Source organism: Pholcus phalangioides, unplaced genomic scaffold (assembly GCF_987345545.1).
Source record: "Pholcus phalangioides strain wild (caught in Gottingen) unplaced genomic scaffold, Ppha-v1.0 ptg000008l_1, whole genome shotgun sequence".
Taxonomy (NCBI): Eukaryota; Metazoa; Arthropoda; class Arachnida; order Araneae; family Pholcidae; genus Pholcus; species Pholcus phalangioides.
The window spans coordinates 11,511,056-11,534,094 of NW_028301601.1; the positions used below are offsets into that span (position 1 = coordinate 11,511,056).

Genomic DNA, 23,039 nt, shown 5'->3' on the forward strand with positions numbered 1-23,039 from the left:
CAGAATCAAGAAGTTTTGTCCTTGAAATGGTCCAGCGAAATCTATGTGAACTCGGGACCAAGGCTTTGTCGTTATTTCCCACGGATGGATTGGAACTTTGGGAGGTGCATGCCTTGTACGTTGACAGTTCGTACATCTTCTTACGTAGTTTTCAATATCAGCATCCATGCCTGGCCACCATACGAACGATCTTGCAAGAGCTTTCATGCGTTCAACGCCTGGATGCGCGACATGCAATTCACTTAAAACTCGAGATCGACCTGGCACTGGAATAATTACTCTATTTCCCCATAATAAGCAATTTTTATGCACTGATAGTTCATTCCTTTTTATGAAATAAGTTCGAAACTGTGAATTTTTCATCTCAACAGGCCAACCTTTTAGTACCCAGTTCAACACTCTAGAAAGTATTGGATCTCTAATAGTCATTTTTGAGATATCCACAGCATGAAGGGGTGGATTTTCTAATTCTTCTATGAATAGCACTTCTAATGGAGAAGTGACCATGGATTCGGGAGTTTTTGCATTCGGTAATCTGCTTAGGGCATCCGCATTACCAATTTTCTTTCCCGGCTTATGAATTAACAAAAAATCATATGCATTTAGAAGCAAACTCCACCTTAGCATTCGCGGAGATAAAATCTCTTTCGTGGGCTTATTTTTATTGAACATTCCCAACAGAGGTTGGTGGTCAGTAACTATAGTGAATGAGTGACCATACAGAAAATGATGAAACTTTTTTACTCCAAATACTATACCCAAAGCTTCCTTATCGATTTGAGCATAGTTCCGTTCTGTAGTAGTTAAAGTTCTCGAGGCATAAGCTATTGGTGCTTCTGAACCATCAGGAAGTACGTGACTCAAAACCGCACCAACTCCAAAAGGTGAAGCATCGCATGCCAACACAATGGGAAGCTTTTCATCGAAAGGAACTAACACACTATCCGAACTTAACAATTCCTTCAGAGAATTGAAGGCATCATCGTGGATCTTTGACCATTTGAATGGTGCATTTTGATCCAGTAATCTATGCAACACTTCCGCAACTGTAGCCTTATCCTTAAGAAAACTGTTATAGAAATTTATCAGTCCTAAAAATGCATGCAATTGTTGTTTGTTTTTTGGAATGGGAGTCGAACGTATTGCTTCAATTTTCGAATTGGAAGGGTGAATACCCGCAGCATCGATACGGTACCCCAAAAATTCAACTTCAGTGACTCCAAAAAGACATTTTTCTCTTTTAGCACGTAATCCGACATTTTTAAGTTTGTCTAGCACGCAGTCTAATCTTGATGCTAATTGATCTAGAGAATTAGCCCTGATCAAAACGTCATCAAAATATGGAACTACTCCTTCCAAATTTGAAAACAAATTTTCGATCATATTTTGGAAAATTCCAGGAGCAACATTAACACCATATTGCAATCTGTTAACCTTGAAAGCACCCTTGTGAGTTACAATTGTCTGGGCCTCAGCTGAAGTTTCGTCTACACGAAGCTGTAAATAAGCCTGAGCTAAATCTATTTTAGCGTAATATCCTCCACCCTTCAGGTTTGACAGTAACTGATTAACAGCTGGAATTGGATAGGGGTGAGCATTCATGGCCTTATTCAAAGTTACCTTATAGTCCCCACATAATCTAACGTCACCTGAAGGTTTAATAACGGGAACAACAGGAGTTGACCACTTTGGGTTCGAAATAGGTTCAATAACTCCTTCATCCTGAAGTTTTTTCAAAGCAATCTCGATTTTTGGTTTCATTGCAAGTGGAACATTCCTAGCCTTGAGTCGAATGGGAGGAAATTGAGGATCAAGAGGTAAAGACACGACAGGTCCTGCAAATGTACCCAATCCAGCATCAAAAACCTCGCTATATTTTTGAATTACAAAATCCACAGGATTAGATTCAATCTTTTTGACTCCATTCAATGAAATACCCAGAGGCTCAAACCATGACAAACCCAAAATATTTGTGCATTTACATTTTGAAATTAGCAATTGTAATCTGACTTTCTTGTTCCCAAATTGTACTTCTACTATGCATGAACCTAGAAGTGAAATTAAATTTCCTTGAAAATCCCGCAACTTCACAAAAGTGTTTCTAATCTTAGGTTTGCAGCAACCAAACAAAGTTTCAAAAGTTTCTTTAGAAATTATAGAATAATAAGATCCAGAATCAATCTCCATTTTTAATGCATGGTTGTTCAATAAAACCTCGATACCTTGTTTGAAACCAGAAAAGTTAACTACAGAATTCGAATATTCATTTTCGGTTTTAATTTCATGTGTATTATGTGTGTATGCTTTTTTTTTCTGAATACTCTTGGCCCGGCATACAGTTTGTACATGCCCTTTCTTGCCACAGTGCCTGCAAGTCGCTGATTTGAAACGACAATTAGAACGGTCATGTCGTCCACCACAACCAAAACATACATAACTGTTATTAGAAAAATCATCCTTTGAAACATTTTTTTGTTTCGAATTAAATTTCTTTTTACACTTCACTTGATCAACGAAATCAGAAGTTCCTGAATTAGAAACTTGAGAATTTTGAGAATGAATTTGTTTTGATTGCGAAAACGCAGTTTCAGCTGCAAGGCAATTGGCAACAGCATCGTCAAAATTCAATTTTGGCTCTGCCAGTAACTTCCGTTGAGTTCCTTCATCTCGTAATCCACATACCAACTGATCGCGCAATCGTTCAGCAAGAGTAGCACCAAAATTACAATTTTCAGCTAATTTTCTTAATTCGGTAACGTACGAATTTACTGACTCATTGTTTAACTGTACTCTCTTATGAAATTGAAATCTGCAATAAATTTCGGAGGGTTTTGGGCAGAAATGATTCTTCAGTAGTTCGAGTATGTTATCGAAACTCACATCAGAAATCTGCTGAGGCGACACAAGGGAACGCAAAATCCCTAGCGTTTTTATTCCGCACACAGCCAAAAGAACAGCCCTTTTCTTTTCAGGAAGCGTTATCGCATTTGCTTCCAAGAAAAAAGTCAGCTGTTGTATATATAAATCCCAGGACCCCGAATTTGAGGTATCGAACTCAGGCATAGACCCAATAGTTGCCATGTTAGAATTTTATAAACATCAATATAAATAGATACCAGTGCCACGAAACTCGAGCGTGATAAGGAAAAGCAATGTCGAAATAAACATACCAGCTCTCATCAGGCATCGGTTTGGTAAACATCCCATAGTTCGTCGCCAGTTTTATGTTTCATTCTCGCTGAAACATTCGTCCGAGTGGAAGACGATAGAAGACGAAGTGAACTCTTTGACTTATTGCATTTAATACACATACACATGATATAGGATGAAGCACGAATAGAAATAGATGTTAACGCGTTGGCTACATGATTGCGAATGCTCGAGAGAGCGTGAGACACAGAAGCAGAACAGACAGCAATCTTAAATCACTTGAACATTATAAACAAAGCACAGAATAAGGTCTATTAGATGCTGCCATCTATATTAACGAAATAGATCACAGCACTAAGAAAAGGCTATGTAAGTCAAAAAAGGTTGAGAACTGCTGCCTTAATGAAAGAGAATGCCTATTGATGGAAAAATATGGTCATTATATATGCTGACATACTCAGCTTACCTTAGTCCAGTTCAACAGCAATACCTTGTAATATAACATACATCGGGGGGCAAAGAAATTGGATGGTGCAACCCATAACCTGACAGCTAATATAGGTTCCTCGAATCGGGGGGGGGGGGGAATGTATTCACCTACTCCCTCCCATCTATGCTGATAATACAATTTTTTTCATGGAACAGGGAGGGAGGGCATGTATCCACCAATGGTATAACCAATGACTTCATTTAAGTTCTATAATGTTGGTAAAATGTTTAACAACAATAATGAATAGAATATACAAAATGCCTGAATGTGTGTTATAATGAGGTGCGATGTAGCGAGGGACTATCAAACGGAGAAGGATTTCAAAAAGCCAGTCAGCAGAAAAGTGACCACAAAGGTCATGGCGGATATCAACCATCCGTATCCACCATCAGGAGCGACACGTTCACTCACAAGAACCATTGGTTCCTTCATATCGATAGCTACGGAAGTGTTGGGCACATCCGTAGCAACCGATCTGCTCGCCTTCAGCGAGATTGACATGCCAGAAAGAGGCATGCCTCTGAGACTTGCACAGTGGATACAGTGCCAATGTGTAAGTCTCCCCATATAATTTTTTTGGCCAATCAGTGTACAACAGCAATTAAAAATAAATTAAAAAAAACATCTATTAAACTCTCTTCTGCCCTAATTTGACTATATAACTAACCTCACCACCAAATATATATACGAGTAATATGAACATCAATTATTCTCAGATCCTTATGTAAATACACTATACTCTAAAAATTGAGATTCAAGAACTATCAACAAAAAACAAAAAAGGAAGACTCAGAAAGAAGATTCATAACTAGAAAAAACAAGTGTAAACATTTTCGAAAATACGAAAAACATAAATTCTAATTAAAACAATATATTAAAAAAATCATTTGAAAATTCATTGCAAAAATATATGAAGCCAAACTATTGCCAAATCATGAAGAAATATTTAATTTTAAGGGTAAGTAAAAAAAATCTGTTTTCACTAAATAACAAAAATCCATTTGACGATTTTGCCAAATAGAGTACAAAATTCGCTGCCTTGCTCTTCTAATTGGCAAAAAAATTTTCTGTCAGATTAGCTAAATGGCTTTAAATAATGAAAAGGAAATGGGACGAAACCTCGAGCCCTTGTCAAATTTTTCACTTACATTTTTATATTTGAAACATACATTTTATAAAAAAAATTAATACCACAAAGTATTCAAACATAGAACACTGGGGCTGCTAAGTTGCATGTGCGCACGGCTTCACACTCAAAATGATTTGCCGCACACAGAGCTGCTACATTGTCATATCATGCAGGGAAAAAATTCCACACCGGTAAAAAAAAAAAAATTGAGGGAATTTTGCTACCCGAATGGTATGTTTAATAATTTATACAGTGGAACCTGCTAAGATGAACCTTTTATGAAAGGAAAATCTGTTCTTAATGAGGAACCGTCAAATAGTCCCGTCAATGATGAATACTTTTTCATTACGATGCTTACCACGGAAATAGAGGCCATATTTGAGTTATGAGTAAAAACCCTGTTAAGTGGGACGATGTCTCGTCTTGTTTGCCATCCTTTTGTTAGCTACCCCATAGCTGCCACCTGTGGAGGATAAGAATTAGGAGTTTCATGCAGATTTAAATTCTGCACAAAAATGGATATTTTTCAAAAACAATGTAGGGATTTTTCCCCTCTTTCAAAAACAAACTGCAAGCCATTGCTGATAAGCGCCAAATCGCCAATTATAACTAGTAGTATTCAACTAGTAGGTTAAGTTGCCTGCAATTACCACTCAAAGCCAAATCTCACCAACAAAAAAAATTGCCATGAGGTTTGAAATGGGACATAGACATAACTGAACGTATGGTCAAAGACGAAACAAGTCATCTGGCCAATTTTGGATGTTCGAAGGCCGAATTGACTGACTGTTTGGCAAAAATTTTGCCTTCCCTCCAGAAAATTAAATATTTTTCTTGTGATTTGACACAAGGGGAGACAATATACTATATGCTTGTGACATAATAAAAATTATGACAGGTATAAAAAATGACATACTAACTGTCTTTTTTCGAAGTAAATTCATTGAGAATAATTCTCCCCCAAAAAGTAGGGATTTTTTTTACAATAATGGTCAGAATTCTGGAGATATAATAATTTTTATATTATATCCAAGAGATGGAGTAGAAATTTGGGAACCTCGAGAAAAATCTGGTGTATAATGGTTTTCCTTCTTATCTAATTTGGCATGGGAATGCAGCAAAGAGCTAATTATTAGTTAGCTTATTCGAACTTAGTGAAAGAACATTTTAGCATTTAATTTGGTGCATAAACTCATCTGAAACTGAGTTCCCACATTTTTGATTTATAGATTGCAGGAAATGAGTCACGGCAACTGTAGGTGAATTTACTCTGAAGCATTTCCATCAAATATAGGTCTCAACTATCAAAGAGCTGCAATTTGTCAGAGGACATGAGTTAGGAAAACCTTTCACATCGGTATAGTAGTTATAGGCACAATAATTCCCACATGAGTTGCCTGTGAATTGCTAGTCTGCTTCACGAGAATTCAGCTAAAAAAACCCGAATTTGTAATGGAAAAAGCAAAATTAAAGTGACCCGCAACAGTTCCAGAGCACTTAAGCTGTCTGTGGCACATTTGGAGATCCCTTGAGTGACATGTGGCAAAGTTTTAGAGCACTGGCCCCACAGTGCAGTTCTATATCACTCGTTACCCACTGCACATTCCCAAATTACTGAAGTGATCTGTGGCATAATTACAGATCACTTAAGCCGCCCGCTATACATTTCTAGATCTGGAGCAGCCTCCATTCTAATCTAGCAGCCTGGACACACTTCCAGATCACTAGGAAGAACATTTAGAGATGACTAAAGATAACTAAAGTGGTTCCGAAGAGGACTTATCAATAAGGAGAATGCTGGTTCAGGTACCCACAAACTAGTGAAAGTTTTTTTTTTTGTTTTTAACTCACAGAGTAAGACACCATTAAGAATATTTAATATTTTTATAAAGGGTGGTTGATGATGAAAGCATCATTCAACACTCCCCCCCTTCCCCCCCACATCATCAAACGTGAGCAAATCCAAAAATTTCTCCAGTTTCCAGATGTAAAAATTCCCTCAGGGTCTAAATTTTTAAAATAAATAATAAATGTATGTATCAGCTACACATATGGGAAAATGGTCTTAAAATGAAAAAAATGTGGGACAACAGAAATACGCTATCATTTCATGTGCACCTTTATAAGACAGGAAATAGTTTTAGTTTGTTGACATTCCATTCTAAGGCCAGGATTACACTATAAAAGTTTGATAAAAGATATTTTACAAAACTCGAAGAAAACAACCAATACCCTATTTGCTTACATTCGCTTTAATGTATGTAACCAATGCAATTATTATAGTTGCATTTCTCAAGTTTTATAAAAGAGCTCTTATAAACCTTTTATAGTGTAATCCCGACCGTATACAGGTTCCACTGTATAAATTTAAAAAGGGGGGAAAAAAATGTAACAAAAAACCTTGGTGGAAAAATCATTAAAGAGATCATAATAATATCTTATTTCAATAGGTAGCAAACTTTTGCCTTTATCACAGCTAGTCTAATACGTTTGATTGTTACATTGAACAAATGTGAATGAAAAAGATTGAAGGCTAATTAAAAAATCACAATGATGAAAAGAAATCTCATTTAAGGATATCTTCTTTTAGCCATTACATAGCCCATCTGGTTACATCATCCAACAGCACTCTAGGGAGCCTCAATTCATGTTTAAGAATCAATACTTTATGCAGAGGTGCACAATCTCCAGCCCATGGGACGAATTTGGCCTGTCAGTAGGGGGGGGGGGGTGTCTCCTTCGGCCTGCGAAAGTTTTCCCGGTAGAAAATTATCAATACACACAATGTGATAAAAAAAAATAACTACGCTGACTATATTTCTTTCATAAAATTACAGGATATTGCCAAAAAAAGTTATCAGGGCAAAATTGCTGAAAAAATTGTCAATCACGGAAAATGATGGATACTGCAAGTGAAAATGCAATTCGCCAAAAAAAGTATATGGTATATGTTTGACAAACATGTTAGATGAATATATTTATGTGACTATAACTAATTGTGATAATATAAGTCATTATTATGACATATATTAATTTATGCCACAAAAACAATCTTAATTGTTGATTTCAAAAATCCAACTAAGTCTTGTTGAAAATAGTGGGGGGGGGGGGGGAACAATACATTTGATAAAAAAAAGTTGGACGGCTAACATTACGGAAGTATCCCCATAGAATACTGGTTATATGGCCACCCTTCATATACAAGTTTCTGACCTGCTAGCATCAGAAATGCCTCATATCTCATACCAGACTGAAAAGGTTGTGCACCCCCCCCCCTTTACTTAAACTTTTCGCTAATAAACTTCATCACATTCTTTTTTTTTGCAAAATTGAGCATGTCAGTATATTTTTTTAATAACATGAGATTCCCCGATATCAGACCTTAAAATAGAATACCAAATTAGTTTCAATGGCAGAGCAGTTTCATGAAAAATTTGTCATTTCATCACTTCACTATGGAATTCGTCATTTTGATATCACAGTAAAACGGTATTGCAAATCATTTTTTTTTTCAAATCATAAATTAAGCACAATAAAAAAATATTGTTGCATGATACTCAAACTGCCGTTAAAAAAATATTGCCTCTTTCAGCATGTCATAAGAAACTAACAATATCGCTGTGTTACATTCCATAAAAAACTTTGTACTTAAAAAAATTCAAAAAAACTTGCGATAAAATTCATGATTGTTTGGACTCCATTTGCACATCGATAAAAGAAGATAATAAATTTTAAAAAATGGCGCGCATATAAAACGTACACTGATCTACCAAAAACACATATACACAGTGCAGTCAGATCTTCAAAGTGAAATAAAAGAATTAAAAACCAGTATATTCGAAACAAACATGTCTGCACACGCAGGTGGGTCAAACACTTGGGTCATAAAATACAATACACAAAATAAAATATCTACTACCACATCCTAGATTTATGTGAGCGAAAATGCATATTTTAGCATACTCAAGAACACCAACACAATAGTGGAGAATGCTTCGATGCCGCCATGTGATCCATTTGAAATATAAAGTTCCATTCCGCACGCAGGTGGACAAATGACATTTATAGTTTCTGAAATCAAGAAAATAACATTGATTAGGGAAAATACATATCTGTATGAAAATACACGTATAGGACATCCCAGAACTATACCCCCCTCTTAAACATACATGCACCTTGTAAACATTCCTCCTAAACATTCAGGAATCCCTAATGAATTGAAACATGACTTCTTTTTTTTTATGTTTTCCAGAGCTTAAAGACCCCTTTCCATGTTGGTGTTGACACACAAAAATTCAGAAAATTTTGCATTGTCCTTTCATTCAAATTTAGTAATACAACCTCAAAAATTTCAGACACCAGTAAAAATTTTTCAGTCATCAAGGTGACTTGGCTCCTGGGGTTTCTCAAGCCCTGCTTCAAAGCCCAATCAGCAGAGGGAACCAGCGATGCCCACACTATGTGATGTCATTGAGAGATTTGCTGAGCTCCCGCATAATGTGGGCAGAATGACAAGTTACAAGATGAGTGACAAATCAGCTACTTACAATGATCCATCTCATTTTGGTACATCAAAGAGACGTGTAAACCCTTTCAAATCTCATATAACAATATAAAATCATATAAGTACATAAGAATAGCGTTTAAAAGTATTCTAAAAATTTGTTAGCAAAGGGAAGCTAATGATACAAAAGAAACAATATAATCATACGCTCACCAAAAAATTCAATAACTTTTTCATGAGCTCCAAATTTATTCGTAGCCTTGCAAGTATAAAAACCATACTGCCGCTTCTCTGCGGTGATTATACGTAAAGTGGTATCTGTGAATTCATCTGCAGTTGGGAAAATCGAAATCTTGTAATGCTGATTGTCATTCAAAGTCACACCATCTTTGATCCATTCAACTGAAGGGGACGGAAATGCTTCGATGTGACATTCCAAGATCATATCATACTGCAAAGCTTGGCCATAACGAAGTTTGTCTATCGACACGTGAGGAGAAACTGAAACAAGGAAAAAAATTAAATTTACATATGGGATCAAAGAGCTGGCAAAGCGATGGCTTCAGACTGCGCAACGTAACAGATTCTAAATGTTTGGCCCCTTTTGTGACATCACATCAGCCACACTGATTCGAAAATCAAATTAATTTTACTTCAGAAACATCTTGAATGTCAGTAAAATTTTATGAAAAGTTTCGCTTGATGCAGTAGCAATTCTAAAAAAATATTTTGATTTCAAATGTGATAACAAAAACATAAAAAATTGGCACTCACATTCTACTTCTAGACCGATATTTCTTCGGTCTCCTTTGCCAACACCATTATCAGCTATGCAGTAGTAGGTTCCACGATCGTCCTTTGTTATATTGGCTATGGAGAAAATATGCCCTATGAAAAATGCTTGCCCATTTGGTAAGAGATCATTGTTCTCACGTCTCCATGATATTCTAGGATGCGGATACCCAGACGCATAGCAATAAAGCTGCACACTTTGACCGGTGCTGGCTATAACGGATCTGGTACTGTTATCGGAAATCACAGGCGGTACTATGGAAATAATGAAAGATGATATGGGTAAATCTATTTTCAAGTCACAAACAAGGCTGACATACATGAATAGGGGAAAAAATATATGTTGAACGAGAGCAGTTATGAAAATATGCATTGCATAAAAGTGTAAAACATGAAGCCATTTCTATATTTTTTTTACATGAACATAAATGGGGCGGGGGTGTCAAAAAATGACTGGAATTCTAAAGATTTTATTGCAGGCATATTAGCTGACACATGATCAGAAAATTTTACAAATACATGGGAAAAAATCACAATTTTTCTTTTGGCACATCACACAAGATGAATCTGAAGAGTATGGATGCCAGCAGTTGGTGCTGATCATGACTGATCAATCATATATTCAATGTGATGCTTAAAAATTCACAAAAAGCAGGATCGAAACATGGCAAAGCACCATCCTGTTGAAAGATGAAGCCCACATTGTTGGTCTTTTCCAACATGTCCAAGTACAATTGCTGTATGTAATGTATTTACAATGCAACACAATAATGTGAATAAAAAAAAAAGTAGAGTCGAGATTTTTTATAAAGTTCTCTGATATTTATTGTTCCAAATTGATGTGTTTCATTTAGAATAAATGATGAAATGATGCTGCTGTGGAATATTTCAATATCACCAAAAAAAAAAAGTGTATGTGTGTGTGTGTGTGTGTGTGTATATATATATATATGATATATATGACATACAGGGTGATTATAAAAAAACTATCCCGACATATGGGTCCCTAACTATCATACCATTCACAGAAACTGAATGAAATTTTGGTATAAGGTATTTTGATGTATGTGCTCAAGAATGATATAGAAAACAACAGTGTCACTCTAACAGTTACGGTTACAGTGAGAAAATTTCGAAAATATCAAATGGCAACACCAAGTTTTTTGTATTGGAATGTGATCTCCATTGTGAAAAACCCTAAATAGCGTTCGAACGGCAACTGTAGCATGAAAATCACCGGCGGTAGATGGGCTAAAAGTGAGGACAACCAATAAGGACAGAGAAGCAGCATAAAATAAAGCATTTTATTGTGTTTCACAAATTTTCCACATGACCTTGTGGAGGACAAATCAGGCTGGGATCTCAGCTGAAGAAACGGTGTGACGAATGAAACGAACATTAATGCTCTGGTGCACGGCAAAGTCCTTTTTACTTTTTCCTTGCCTAGCTCCGGGGATTTTCGTGCTACAGGTGCCATTCCAACGCTATTTAGTGTTTTTCAGTATGGAGATCACATTCCAATACAAAAAACTTGGTGTTGCCATTTGATATTTTCGAAATTTTCTCACTGTAACCGTAACTGTTAGAGTGACACTGTTGTTTTCCATATCATTCTTGAGCGCATACATCAAAATACCTTATGCCAAAATTTCATTCAGTTTCTGTGAATGGTATGATAGTTAGGGGCCCATATGTCGGGATAGTTTTTTATAATCACCCCGTATATGATATATATATATAAGTATATATCTATCTATATATATATATATATATATATATATATATATAGAGAGAGAGAATGTAACATTTACATGCACACAGCCACAAGTTTATTTTATGAAGAAATCTGCGGCAGTAAATACTTACACCTCATGTACACCCATACATGCGCTTTGATCTTGGAAGCCGGGCCAGTAATAATCTGACACTCATAATACCCTGCATCAATTTCTTGTAAATTGTAGATCTGAAATTAAAATCAGAATGACCTGAGACAGAAATTATTAAAAAAACAAACAAAAACCAGTTCATAGTATGGTAGAACTTGTTAAATAAGATCACTGTACAAATACAATATCAGAAAATATGAACATTTTTAAAAACCCATTTCTTTACTTTGCTGTTAGGCTACATTAGAAACGAGTGTAAAATCTGACAAACATGAGAGAATCTTCAAGTTCATTGAAGGAGTAATTATTGGGGTAAAGAACTATCGTTGATACGCAAGCTCATTTTCTTCTCAATATTTCTCCAATGCTACTTCACCACACACCCAACTCTGGTCATATCACTATACTGCAATTTACTGACATTGAGTTGGGTTGAAAATGAAGGCGTCATCTATCAGTGGTCGCCTCAAGCTCATTCTCCAATGCTGGTAGTTGCTATCATGAGGTGGTATCTAAATTGCATCATACATACAAGCTATATTGATTGTCATCGTGTAACAAGACAATTTTAGTACTTCATGTTTACGACACTGTGCCATCTGTTGACATTATACAAAGGTCAGACACTTGCTATTAGATAGATTATTTGAAACAAGATTTTAAGCACTTTCTTTGAATGTGCTGTCTAGAAAGCATTATTTTGATTTCAAATTTGACCTATTTCTTCACGCCCACCTTTTAGAACTGTCACCAAGATTAAGATGTCAAGTCTTAAGATTAAGATAAGATGTCAAAAAATAGATCTGATGGGGGAGAACCCTACTTCTATTATCACAGCATTTCTTGGCACAAGTGCCAAAATATCAATAAAAATATTTTATACAACATAAACAAGATTAATAAAACAAAGCTTTCATGGCCATCCCATAATGCAAAATTCATAGTTTTTGGGTTTTTAGGCCAACATGACAAATTAAGGAAAAAATTAAAACGTTTTTAACCTTTCGATGCTTTAATCACAGGGGCCATTCAAGTATTACGTAAGCAGATTTTTAGCCATTTTTGACCCTCCCCCCTTGTCAGCAAAACACTGAACCCCCCTCCCCCCTTGTCAGCAAAATTTCGTCAGCAGCTTAGAATATTTCATATCTTCAAAAAGGGTGATTGATGACATAAGCAACCTTCAAACCCCCCCTTGTCATCAAAAAGTTAGCAAATCCGAAACCTCCCCCCCCCCCATGCTGACGTAATACTTGAATGACCCCACACTGGTGGTGAACATTTTCAAGAAATCTTATGTAATGGTGGGAAAAAGGCTACCATTTATGTCTTCTCCCAGCTTCAGTCGCACCGTTTCATCAGGATTGGTCAGCTGCGAGAAAGATTTTCCCCATTGGCACTGAATAGTGTGTGGGTGTCAATTTCATCATCTTTAAGACACGGAATCAAGCATGTTGATCTTCATCCTCTCTATTGAAGCAGTTCTTGTGCTTTTGAATCTTGATTGCTTCTCTAAAAATGCGTAGAAAATATTTTATGCTACTGGATAACACTTGAGTGTTCGCGAAGAGAATTTTGTGATCATTGGTCAGGGCATGCTCAGCTACAGCCGATTTGGTAAATTGTAGACTGGGCCAGGTTGTAAAGTCGACCGCAGCTGAGCATGCCCAGACCAATGATAACAAAATTCTCTTCGTGAACACTCAAGTTTTATCCAGTAGCATAAAATATTTTTCATGCATTTTTAGAGAAGCAAGCAACCTAGATTCAAAAGAACAAGAACTGCTTCAATAGAAAGAAAGAGAAGATCAAGATCAACAGTGTTTCGTTTCCCATCTTAAATATGATGAAATTTACTCACCCATGCACTATCTAGAGCCTTGGAAACAACTTCAGCCAATGGGGAAATCTAGCTCAACTGACCAATTCCGGCGAAGTGGTGTGCCTCAAGCAGGGAGAAGATGTAAGCAGTAGCCCTTTTTCCACCGTTACGTAAGATTTCTTGAAAATGTTTGCGACACATGAAAATGAAATGTCGAAAAGTAAAAACTTTCTGTCCCGTCAACCTAAAAACTGAATTTTGCATGAACAAGATTTTTTATTCAAAGAATAAAATGTACCATAATTTCTGTATATAAATCAGCACTGGCATGTAATGCACAGATGCAAATTTTGCTACATTGAGAGCAAAAATGCCATAGTATAGTTTGCAATGCTGTACAATCTGAGTACAAAAATTTAATTCATCAATGATGAGATCTCAAAGAATAAAAGTGATTGAGAAATTGAATTTTATGGATGTTATACCAAAATGAATATTTGGAAAGAAAAGTGATTTGTCTCCTCCGGGAATTGAACCTGGGTCCCCTTGCATACCGGGCAAGTGCATTAACTAATACACAGAGACACACTTTTCAATTCCTAATAACACACATAATTAGCGTGAAGCAATATTCTTTCACTTTTCTCAAATCACTTTTCTTTCCAAATATTCATTTTGACATAACATCCAGAAAATTTAATTTTTCAGTATATTTTAGGCCGAAAAAATACCATCTCTTAATAAAAGTGAGTGTTTGTCATGTTTTTTATGGGGGACAAAAAAATGAAATTTTTTTGCTTCCATCTGCGAATCTTTGAAAAAATATCTTATAAAATTTTTTAAACTATTTTTTAAAAAACTCTGCAGATAATGCACAGCGATATATAAATCCGTAAATAATAAATTTCTATATATTTGTAAAGAAAATACGTTAAATTTCATATATTTTCTGTTTTTTTAGAAATTACAAAAAAATATGAAATTGCGCTCGTTATAAGGTCTCCTCCCCCGATCGTTACACAAAAAAATAAACGTTATATTGGGTGGGCGTTCCATCGAAAGGAAAATCTATAAGATAGTCGTTATATGAAAATACTTAGGACTTATCCTTCCAGTGGTCGCTACAACATGGTGCCATTCAGGGGCAGCTCGAGCTTACCTGCCAGCAGGGTGCGACCCTTCATACGCCACCCCTAAAGGCGACTCTGGTGGGAGGCTGGCAGAGCTTTAGTCAACGGGACCTCTAGATAAACCTGATTTTTTTTCAGAGGAAAGCCGCACACCATTGTTTATCCGGCAAAATGCTCATGACCATGCGTCCTGCTTTTTAAGCAGATTTTTCTCTGATACCCCTTGAACCCTCGCTTAAGCCACCCTTGGGGGCCATTATAACGAGCATTAACTGTATTTATTTTAGAAAATGAAAAACGAAATTCTGAATGATTGAAATGGAATTTGATTATTTGGTATCTCGGGATGTTATAAGATAATGTTCACACAGCCGATTTCTATAAAAAAAAATTTTGGAACCAAATTAAATGTAGGCATCACAAACCTAAAAAACATTCAATTTTCAAAAATACAAACGCCATTGCAAATAGGCAAAAATAAAAAAAAATATCCTAGTCTAAATGAAAAATTCATACTTCTAATTTTCACAGGGGGGAGGGGGAAATGAAAAAAACAAGGCATATATTACATACTGTTAATTTGTAGGTGCTCGTCTGTTTGTTGAAGTCAATGCGATGTCGCTGACCAGGCACTATCTGGTGAGTTCCTGAGGAGATGAAAACTTGATCAGATGGATCTTTTGGATTTGTCTTTTGCCATACAACCTTTAGAAGATAGGAAAAAAAACTTCATTGTTTTAATCTCTCCGCATGAAATAAAAATATATTTCATTCACTTTAACTCTTGTATCACAGTCAAAGTTAGAAAAACAGCGTTTTTCGTCATCACAATTCAAAAGCATCAAGTATAAATGTGAGTGTGATTAAGGAAAAAATAAGCATTTACAGGGATGAATTCAACAATAATGTGCTCAGCTGAACAGATACATATGTTGGACAGGAAGGACATTCCAGTACATACCAATTCATTAGGAGCGTGGTTAAGTAAAAGTAGTAGATGGCCACTGTGTTGATCGAGTGGTCATAGTGACAGACTAGCATCGTGAGAACCCAGATTCAACCCCCCCCCCCCACCACCACCGTCGTCACAGTGGTAATTGGCTGAAGTTGGTTTCCAACTTAAAGGAGTGAATGCGAGCCAATCTTCTTGTTAAAAGTCTTGCTACAGAGAGCAACAGGCCTTTAAAACGGTACAAATCTACAACCATTACACTTCGAGTTTTTCAATAGAAGTAAAATTGTTCCTAGAAATGAAACATGAAAATGTTTCACAACTAGGGCTGGGAATCGATTAAAATTTTTAACTGGTTATTCAAACATTTTTAATCAATTAATCGACCGATTAATCAAATTTTAATCAAATATTTTTTTGTGACCATATAATGTTAAGAGATGCTATAAATAATATGTATTTCATTCATTTCACTCACCTATTTCGTAAATTTAAACAAATGTAGGAATGGGTTAAGAAATTGAGGCTGCCCGCTTCAAGAAATTTAATATGCTGAACATAATTGCCATAACCTGTAATTTCTTCATTTGGATCTTGTAGTTTTTTTAAAAAAATCGGTTATCAGTTATTTTTAGTTATTACTCACTGACTTTGAAACTACTTTCAATTACACTGTTGCTTGTCTTTTTTAGAAACTTCTTCCAAATGGTGCTTGTGAGATGAACTGATGCTTCCAAGAATACAAGAAACTAATGTTCACAATGGAGACAATCAATTTTGGTCGTCTTCTAAAACTTCCATCAAACTCAATTTCTAACTGAGATCGTCAGTTTTCGTTGAATCTAGTTCGATCAAATATTGATTCAAATATTTTTAAATATGGTCACTTATCCAAAATGTTCTGCATAAAACATTATTTAGAAGACATCTAATCGATTTTTTGAAAAAAATCAAGTCAATTCACAAACTTTTAATAACAATTTTAATCAAATTGATAGACTAGATTAACTCAACTAAAATTTTCAACTGCGATTAATAATTGATCAATTAACCAACCCCATTAATCAGACCAACTCTACTAACAAAACATTTTTTTCATGTGCTGACAAGTTTAGAGTGGGAATCTGATTTGCTCAAAAGACGTTCAGAAGAGAATATCTTGAATTATTTTCCTAGGTGTCAACAGCTGATCAATAAAAATCGTGGTTGGTAGGAAGAATTAATTTTATAGCTTATTTAAACAATTTTCTTTAAATTTCCTTCGCGATTCCAATTGAACAGTTTTTTTAAATGTCTTTAACCCTTAACTGGTGTGGTGGGGTTACTTTGATCCCACGCATTCTTCATCTTGCCACCCCCTTGAGCCCCAAAGCAGAATGTTTAGTACTGTTCTGTGATGAGCCCTCGGCTGACTGGAAATGTTCTGCAGTAAAAATCCCCATACATGTAATAGTGTTTTTTGCACTTTTTCTTAAAATTCTTCCGAATTGTTCTGCAGTAGCGGTAATTGTTCTACGACGAATGTCGCAGATTACAGCACATTCTGCTTTGGGGCCCTTGAGAAAGAAATGAATCTCTGGACTTATGAAATAAAAATCTCCTTAATTTAAGTACCCTTCAAGCTAGTTGTTTATATGTGTTTGACAAACTTATGATGTTATAGACTTTTTCTTCCCTCTATATCATTGATCAAAGTTCTGTGGGATCAAACCACGCCACTTGCGTAAGTTTTTTTTTTTGTCTGACAGCAGGAGTGTTCAGATTGAAATGGCATATCAGAAGAGCATCATCAGTCTTCTCGATAACAGTTTCAAATTAGTCATGAAACATCGGATATCCGGTCATCACAAGAATAGTGTTGTTAGTGAATTACACGTAAGATCTGTGAGATCAACATGTCATGATGGCGTTTTCAAGTACTGTGTTTCCGACTTAAAATAAGACCGAGAGGGAGGGAGGGAGAATCAATTTTATATGTATAGATATTATTTTAATTTGCAAATTTTATTTTTGGAGTATATTTGAATCATATCCTGTTCATTTCTTAATCATGAAAATCGCGTTCAAAAAATTTAATATATAATTTTAAAAAAATAATTTGAACGTAGACTTTCCCTCTATTTTTTGCAAATGCATGTCTTGAAGAAAAAAAAATTTTGGGAAATAATTAAAGAAATTTTAAATTATTTAGTGAATTAATTGACAGATGAATTAAGTCATGTAAAAAAGCCCATCGCTTTTATGAAAATGCTACTTTACCGCACACTAACTCTGGTCATATATCGCCATATGGCAATGTCCAACCAGTGGAGTTGGGTGGGAAATGAAGACGGCCATCTATTGGTGATTTTTTGTGAAAATAAATCAAAGGAGTAGACTTTCTTTTTTTTGAAAAAAAAAAGATAAAAACAGAGATTGAAGGGTTTTTGTTTTGTTGTTGTTGTGTGGATGAGCGGCAATTCGTGTAGTTTTATTCCATTTTATATGTTGTCAGAAGCCTAGGAGCCGAATCATGGGGAGGGGGCCTCAAGCTAATTCTATCTGTGATCCCAAGAAATTAAAGAGTGTATGAATACGAATACTAAGGGGTAACAATACAGGATGACTTGAAATGGAATATTGTTTGCGATAAAATAACAAAAAAAAATAATAATTCAATTTTACACAGCTCTTTTGTACAAGCTCGAGTATTTGACAGGGGAGGATTTTTTGAAAGATGTCTTTTACGCAAGGGTTTTCTCAATTATAACTTATGGTTTGTGTGCGTGGGGTGGAGCATACCATTGTAATATCATGCAACTAAGTAACACATATAACAAGGTAAGAAATATGCTAACACAAGCCTATACTGGAAACGATAGAAAAATTAACTGCCATACACAAGACATCAGACAATTACATATTTACCAAACGATAAACTTTGCTACCAAACACAACTTCAGTTTCTTGCGGGAAAATTTTGTTTTTGGCACAAGATGGCACACAATTGAAGAATTTTGGTGTTTTTGTAGCAAATGAGGAAATTGTCAAAATTGTAGCAGTTTGTAGCAGATTTTCCACCCCTGTGACCCACTTATAAGAGGTAATTTTGAAGCAAATGGTCCAGTGCAGTTTGACACCTTTGCTTTAGATACGATAGCGCAAATAGGATGGAAATCAGGGCATGACAAATTTGAAAACATTTCTTAGGAGCCAAACATGGTTTTAACATAAGGAAAAACGGTCCTAATGATCCTACACTTTCCAGAACTTAATACTCCCCTTTTTGATCTTAAGGGGTGTCACAACCCCTGAAGTCGAATTTTATTTGTTTTTTCATAATAAAAGAAAGAAATAATGAATTATAGTGTAAACGTATACAAGAAAAAACACTTTGAAAGCGGTTTTCTCCGAATGCAGTTTCTGAGCTCATCCGCAAGATTAAAAGAAAAACAACTGCTCCGAAAATTCTGAAATTTCGTAGAAACGTTTATTTGACATGTGCTAGTAAAATGAACCTCGAACTTGAATATCAGACGTTTCGTTAGAATTTTATGAATTTTTTAAAGTTTGAGAAAATATATAAATTTCAAAAATCTAAATTCAACATTTTTTTAAAAATACTTTCCACCAGTCAATTGCTAAATCTGAGGTTCATTTTACTAACACATGTCGAATAAACATTTCTACAAAATTTCAGAATTTTCGGAGCAGTAGTTTTTTTTAAATCTTGCAGATGAGCTCAGAAACTGCATTCGGAGAAAATCACGTTCAAAGTGTTTTTTCTTGTATACGTTTACACTATAATTCATTATTTATTTCTTTTATCATGAAAGAACAAATTAGCCGATTGACACAAAATTTTTAGTATTTATTTGCGATTGAATGAAGTATTTTTTGAAGTCATGTTTGAAAATTCGACTTCAGGGATCGTGACACCCCTTAAACAATGCACTGTCATGAAATCAGAAAATTTCAAGTCATTCTTCAACTATAATTTAGCAATCATATACAAAACATTCCAGGCTTCAATGGATTTTCTAGTCGCCACAGAAGCAACCTGAGATTTGTCAAGCCATGATAAAAATTTTGAATTAATTTTCCAGAGAACATGGATGTTAGATCAATCGACATTGCATAACTGAATATAACTAGATAAATATGTGCATAAAGCCTTACAGAATAGTCCTCCGCATACAGCACGGTACATAGAAGCTCGACATCATCACCAATGTTCACAACTTTCTCCTTGGAAATAAAAGAAATCGTTGGGCTACGCTGTGCGAACGCTAGGAAGAAATGAAAACGTTTGTAATCACCAAGCATATTATGACAGGGATAGACTAATTGTGAAAAGATTTAGGTGTCAGAACAATTTTTCAGGAAACAAGCATTTTTCCCCCACAAAAACCGTATTTATTTATTTCTACTTTTTCAGGACATTGTTACATGGTTAGTCTTTAATATTGATAGGTATGGCGATATAAATTCAATGAAAGTCTTGGTGCAATTGCGCTGGGGTGGTGGAGTGGTCATAGTGATGAACTCACATCACAAGGGTTGAGTTCAAACCCTATTGTCCTCACAGTGGTGGTTCAGTGAAGTTAGTTTTTTGTGGTTCCAACCTTCATGGTGTGAACGCCAATCGATCTTCGTTATAGTTTTGGCACAGAAAGCAACAGGCCTACAACGATACAAATATTCAATCGTCACACTTCATTCACTTCTTAAGCATAGATGCCAACACCGAAAAATCTGACACACATGCTTACACTTCTGGCACAGCTCTCTCTCTCTAGTAAATTGCCCATGCCGATAGACTGGAGTCGTACTCTATTTGAAAGATAGCCTTGGTGCAGTCGTTGATATGCAATCAAAAGTGAATCAATGCCATAATAAGAGTGTCTTGGAAGCCTGTGTACCCTATTCCCCCCCACCACAAAAAGTGAACACATAATTATTGTAGATTGGGCAGCAACTAGATACTTTGTCAGCCGGGACATTTTGGTGCCCAAAGCAATGTAGAAAGAGCAGTTAAATGGTGAATTCTGTGCACCCTCTAGTCTAGCGCCCATGGCACCAGACTTGCCTGCTCCCCCAGTTGCGGCCCTGATATTTTACATGCTGTCACATGATTAATTTTAATTTAACTTTTACCCACTTTAATTCGCATTCTGTAGAGTATCTAGGCTTATACTACACGGCACCCGTTTCATTTACATAATGGGCTGAGAACAGTCACCTATCTCCCTCAACAGCCCCGCTTGGGAGCTATTTTCTGCATTTAAGGCTACTAATGCTTCAACTTCAGTGCCTCGCACACTTTGTGAAACAAGGACGGCAGGGTCATGTCTCCAGTGGCGTAGATCACAGAGATCTTCAACCTTTTACTAGTTGCGAGCATTGAATGCACTTATCATCAAAACAAGAGCACCCTTACAACAAGTTTGACATACGAATGCGAGAAATCACAATGATTTCAATCCTTGAATGCAATTTGTACAAGGCGTTGAATTGGAATGTTGATCAAGTGCTCACGAGCACAAGATAGGACACGAGCATCGAGCACACTGGGTACTTCAGGGAGCACCGTGGTGCTCACGAGTAACGGGCTGAAGATGACTGGTGCAGATGATAGCATACTCTTCCAGTTTGCAGGAGGACCTGGGGTTGATTCCCGGCAGAGACAGATGCCTTTTCTTTCCAAGTTCGTCCCGGCATAATATACAGAAAATGTTTCCTTGATATATTGGGTTGAAAAAAAGTCTGAAGTTAAAAGAGGCTCTTTTTTTTTTCAAACCGAGCACAACTCAGGTCTATTGCCATGGGCAATTTACTACCTAGTGAGTTGTGCCGGAAGTGTAAGTATGTGTACCTAACAGTCTGAGTGCGTATCTAGTGTTGTGTATGATTTTTTTAAGTGCTGCAATCTATATCTCAGAAGTGGAGTGAGTGAAGTGTAATGACTGAATATTTGTACCGTTTATAGGACTGTTGCTCTCGGTGGCGAGACTTTTTAATGGGGAGATCGGCTCGCATTTGCGCCTTGAAGTTGGGAACCACAGAAAACCAACTTCAGCCAACCACCACTGTGGTGACGGTGGGGCTCGAACCCGGGTCCCCGCGACGCGAGTCTGTCACTATGACCAATCGACCACCACAGCGGCTAAAAGAGAGGCTATTAATGCTACTTTCAATGTCTTACTAAACACATTGTACATTGTGAAATAAGAAAGGCAGGGTCGTGTCTCCATTGGTGTAGATCTTCCATGCCCCCCCCCCCTCCCAACTGAAGTGAACTCATAAGATCCTATGTTAAATCCATAGCTTCTATCACCCCACCCTGGACCATTCCATCGACTACCGGGGGATATTGTCCACTTTGGGAAACACTGGTGTAGATGGCAGCATGTTTGCCCGGTTTGTAAGAGGGGCCTGGGTTTGAGTCCCAGCAGAGAACAGATGACTTTTCTCTCCGAGTTCATCTCGTCAAAATATCCAGAAAACATCTGTTTCCTTCATAGCAGAGCGCTATATACCTACTAGTTAAAAAAGTACCAGTACCTGGAAACATTTAACTTACTGCTCTTAAAAATGCATTATGAAAACAATATAAGCGATAATATTATATTATTCGGTTATATTCAATCAAACTGAATACTTGATCATACAAAAAAATAAATAATATAAAAATAATTGATCTGAGTATCAACATTATAATTATAAAATCGTTAACCCATTGAATAAATATTTAGGTAATAAACAAATATTTGGATTGATCAGTATCATAAGCGTTGATGTGTATCAATTATTGATTATATTTTTTTGTATACAAGATCAATATTTTCAAGATCTTTGAGAGAGGAGGAGGAATAAAAAGAGGAATCAAAATCAAAGTTTCAAAACCTGTGCTAATTAAAGCGAGAGCTGTGATAACAAAAATGCTTGTCATCTTCGATAATGACTAAAACCTTGTTAGTAAAATTTGAATGGGTCACGCCTTAAAAAGAAAAACACAACATTGATCACAACGAAAAAAAAAACTTCACACCTACTTTATGTTGCCAAAACACTGACAAAAAAAAAATCTTGAATAAAATTCGATGACCATACGACTGATTTCCGAAGAGACAACCTTTTTTTTCGTTTCTGACCATATTTGTTTTGGAAAAATACGGGCGCTTCAGATCCCTCCACAAAAA

At 36.1% G+C, this 23,039-nt stretch overlaps 1 protein-coding gene across 1 annotated transcript; it reads right to left on the reverse strand.

Moving 5' to 3' along the window:
- Positions 1-6,613: 6,613 nt before the first annotated feature.
- On the reverse strand, positions 6,614-22,886 carry Lac (septate junction protein lachesin). Its single transcript, XM_089234173.1, has 7 exons — positions 22,744-22,886; positions 20,017-20,126; positions 15,480-15,611; positions 11,932-12,031; positions 10,048-10,320; positions 9,487-9,774; positions 6,614-8,840 (listed from the first exon to the last, which is right to left on the reverse strand). Exons 1-7 carry the CDS (start codon positions 22,787-22,789, stop codon positions 8,701-8,703), a joined length of 1,089 nt encoding a protein of 362 aa, XP_089090299.1. The 5' UTR covers positions 22,790-22,886; the 3' UTR covers positions 6,614-8,700.
- Positions 22,887-23,039: the final 153 nt, after the last annotated feature.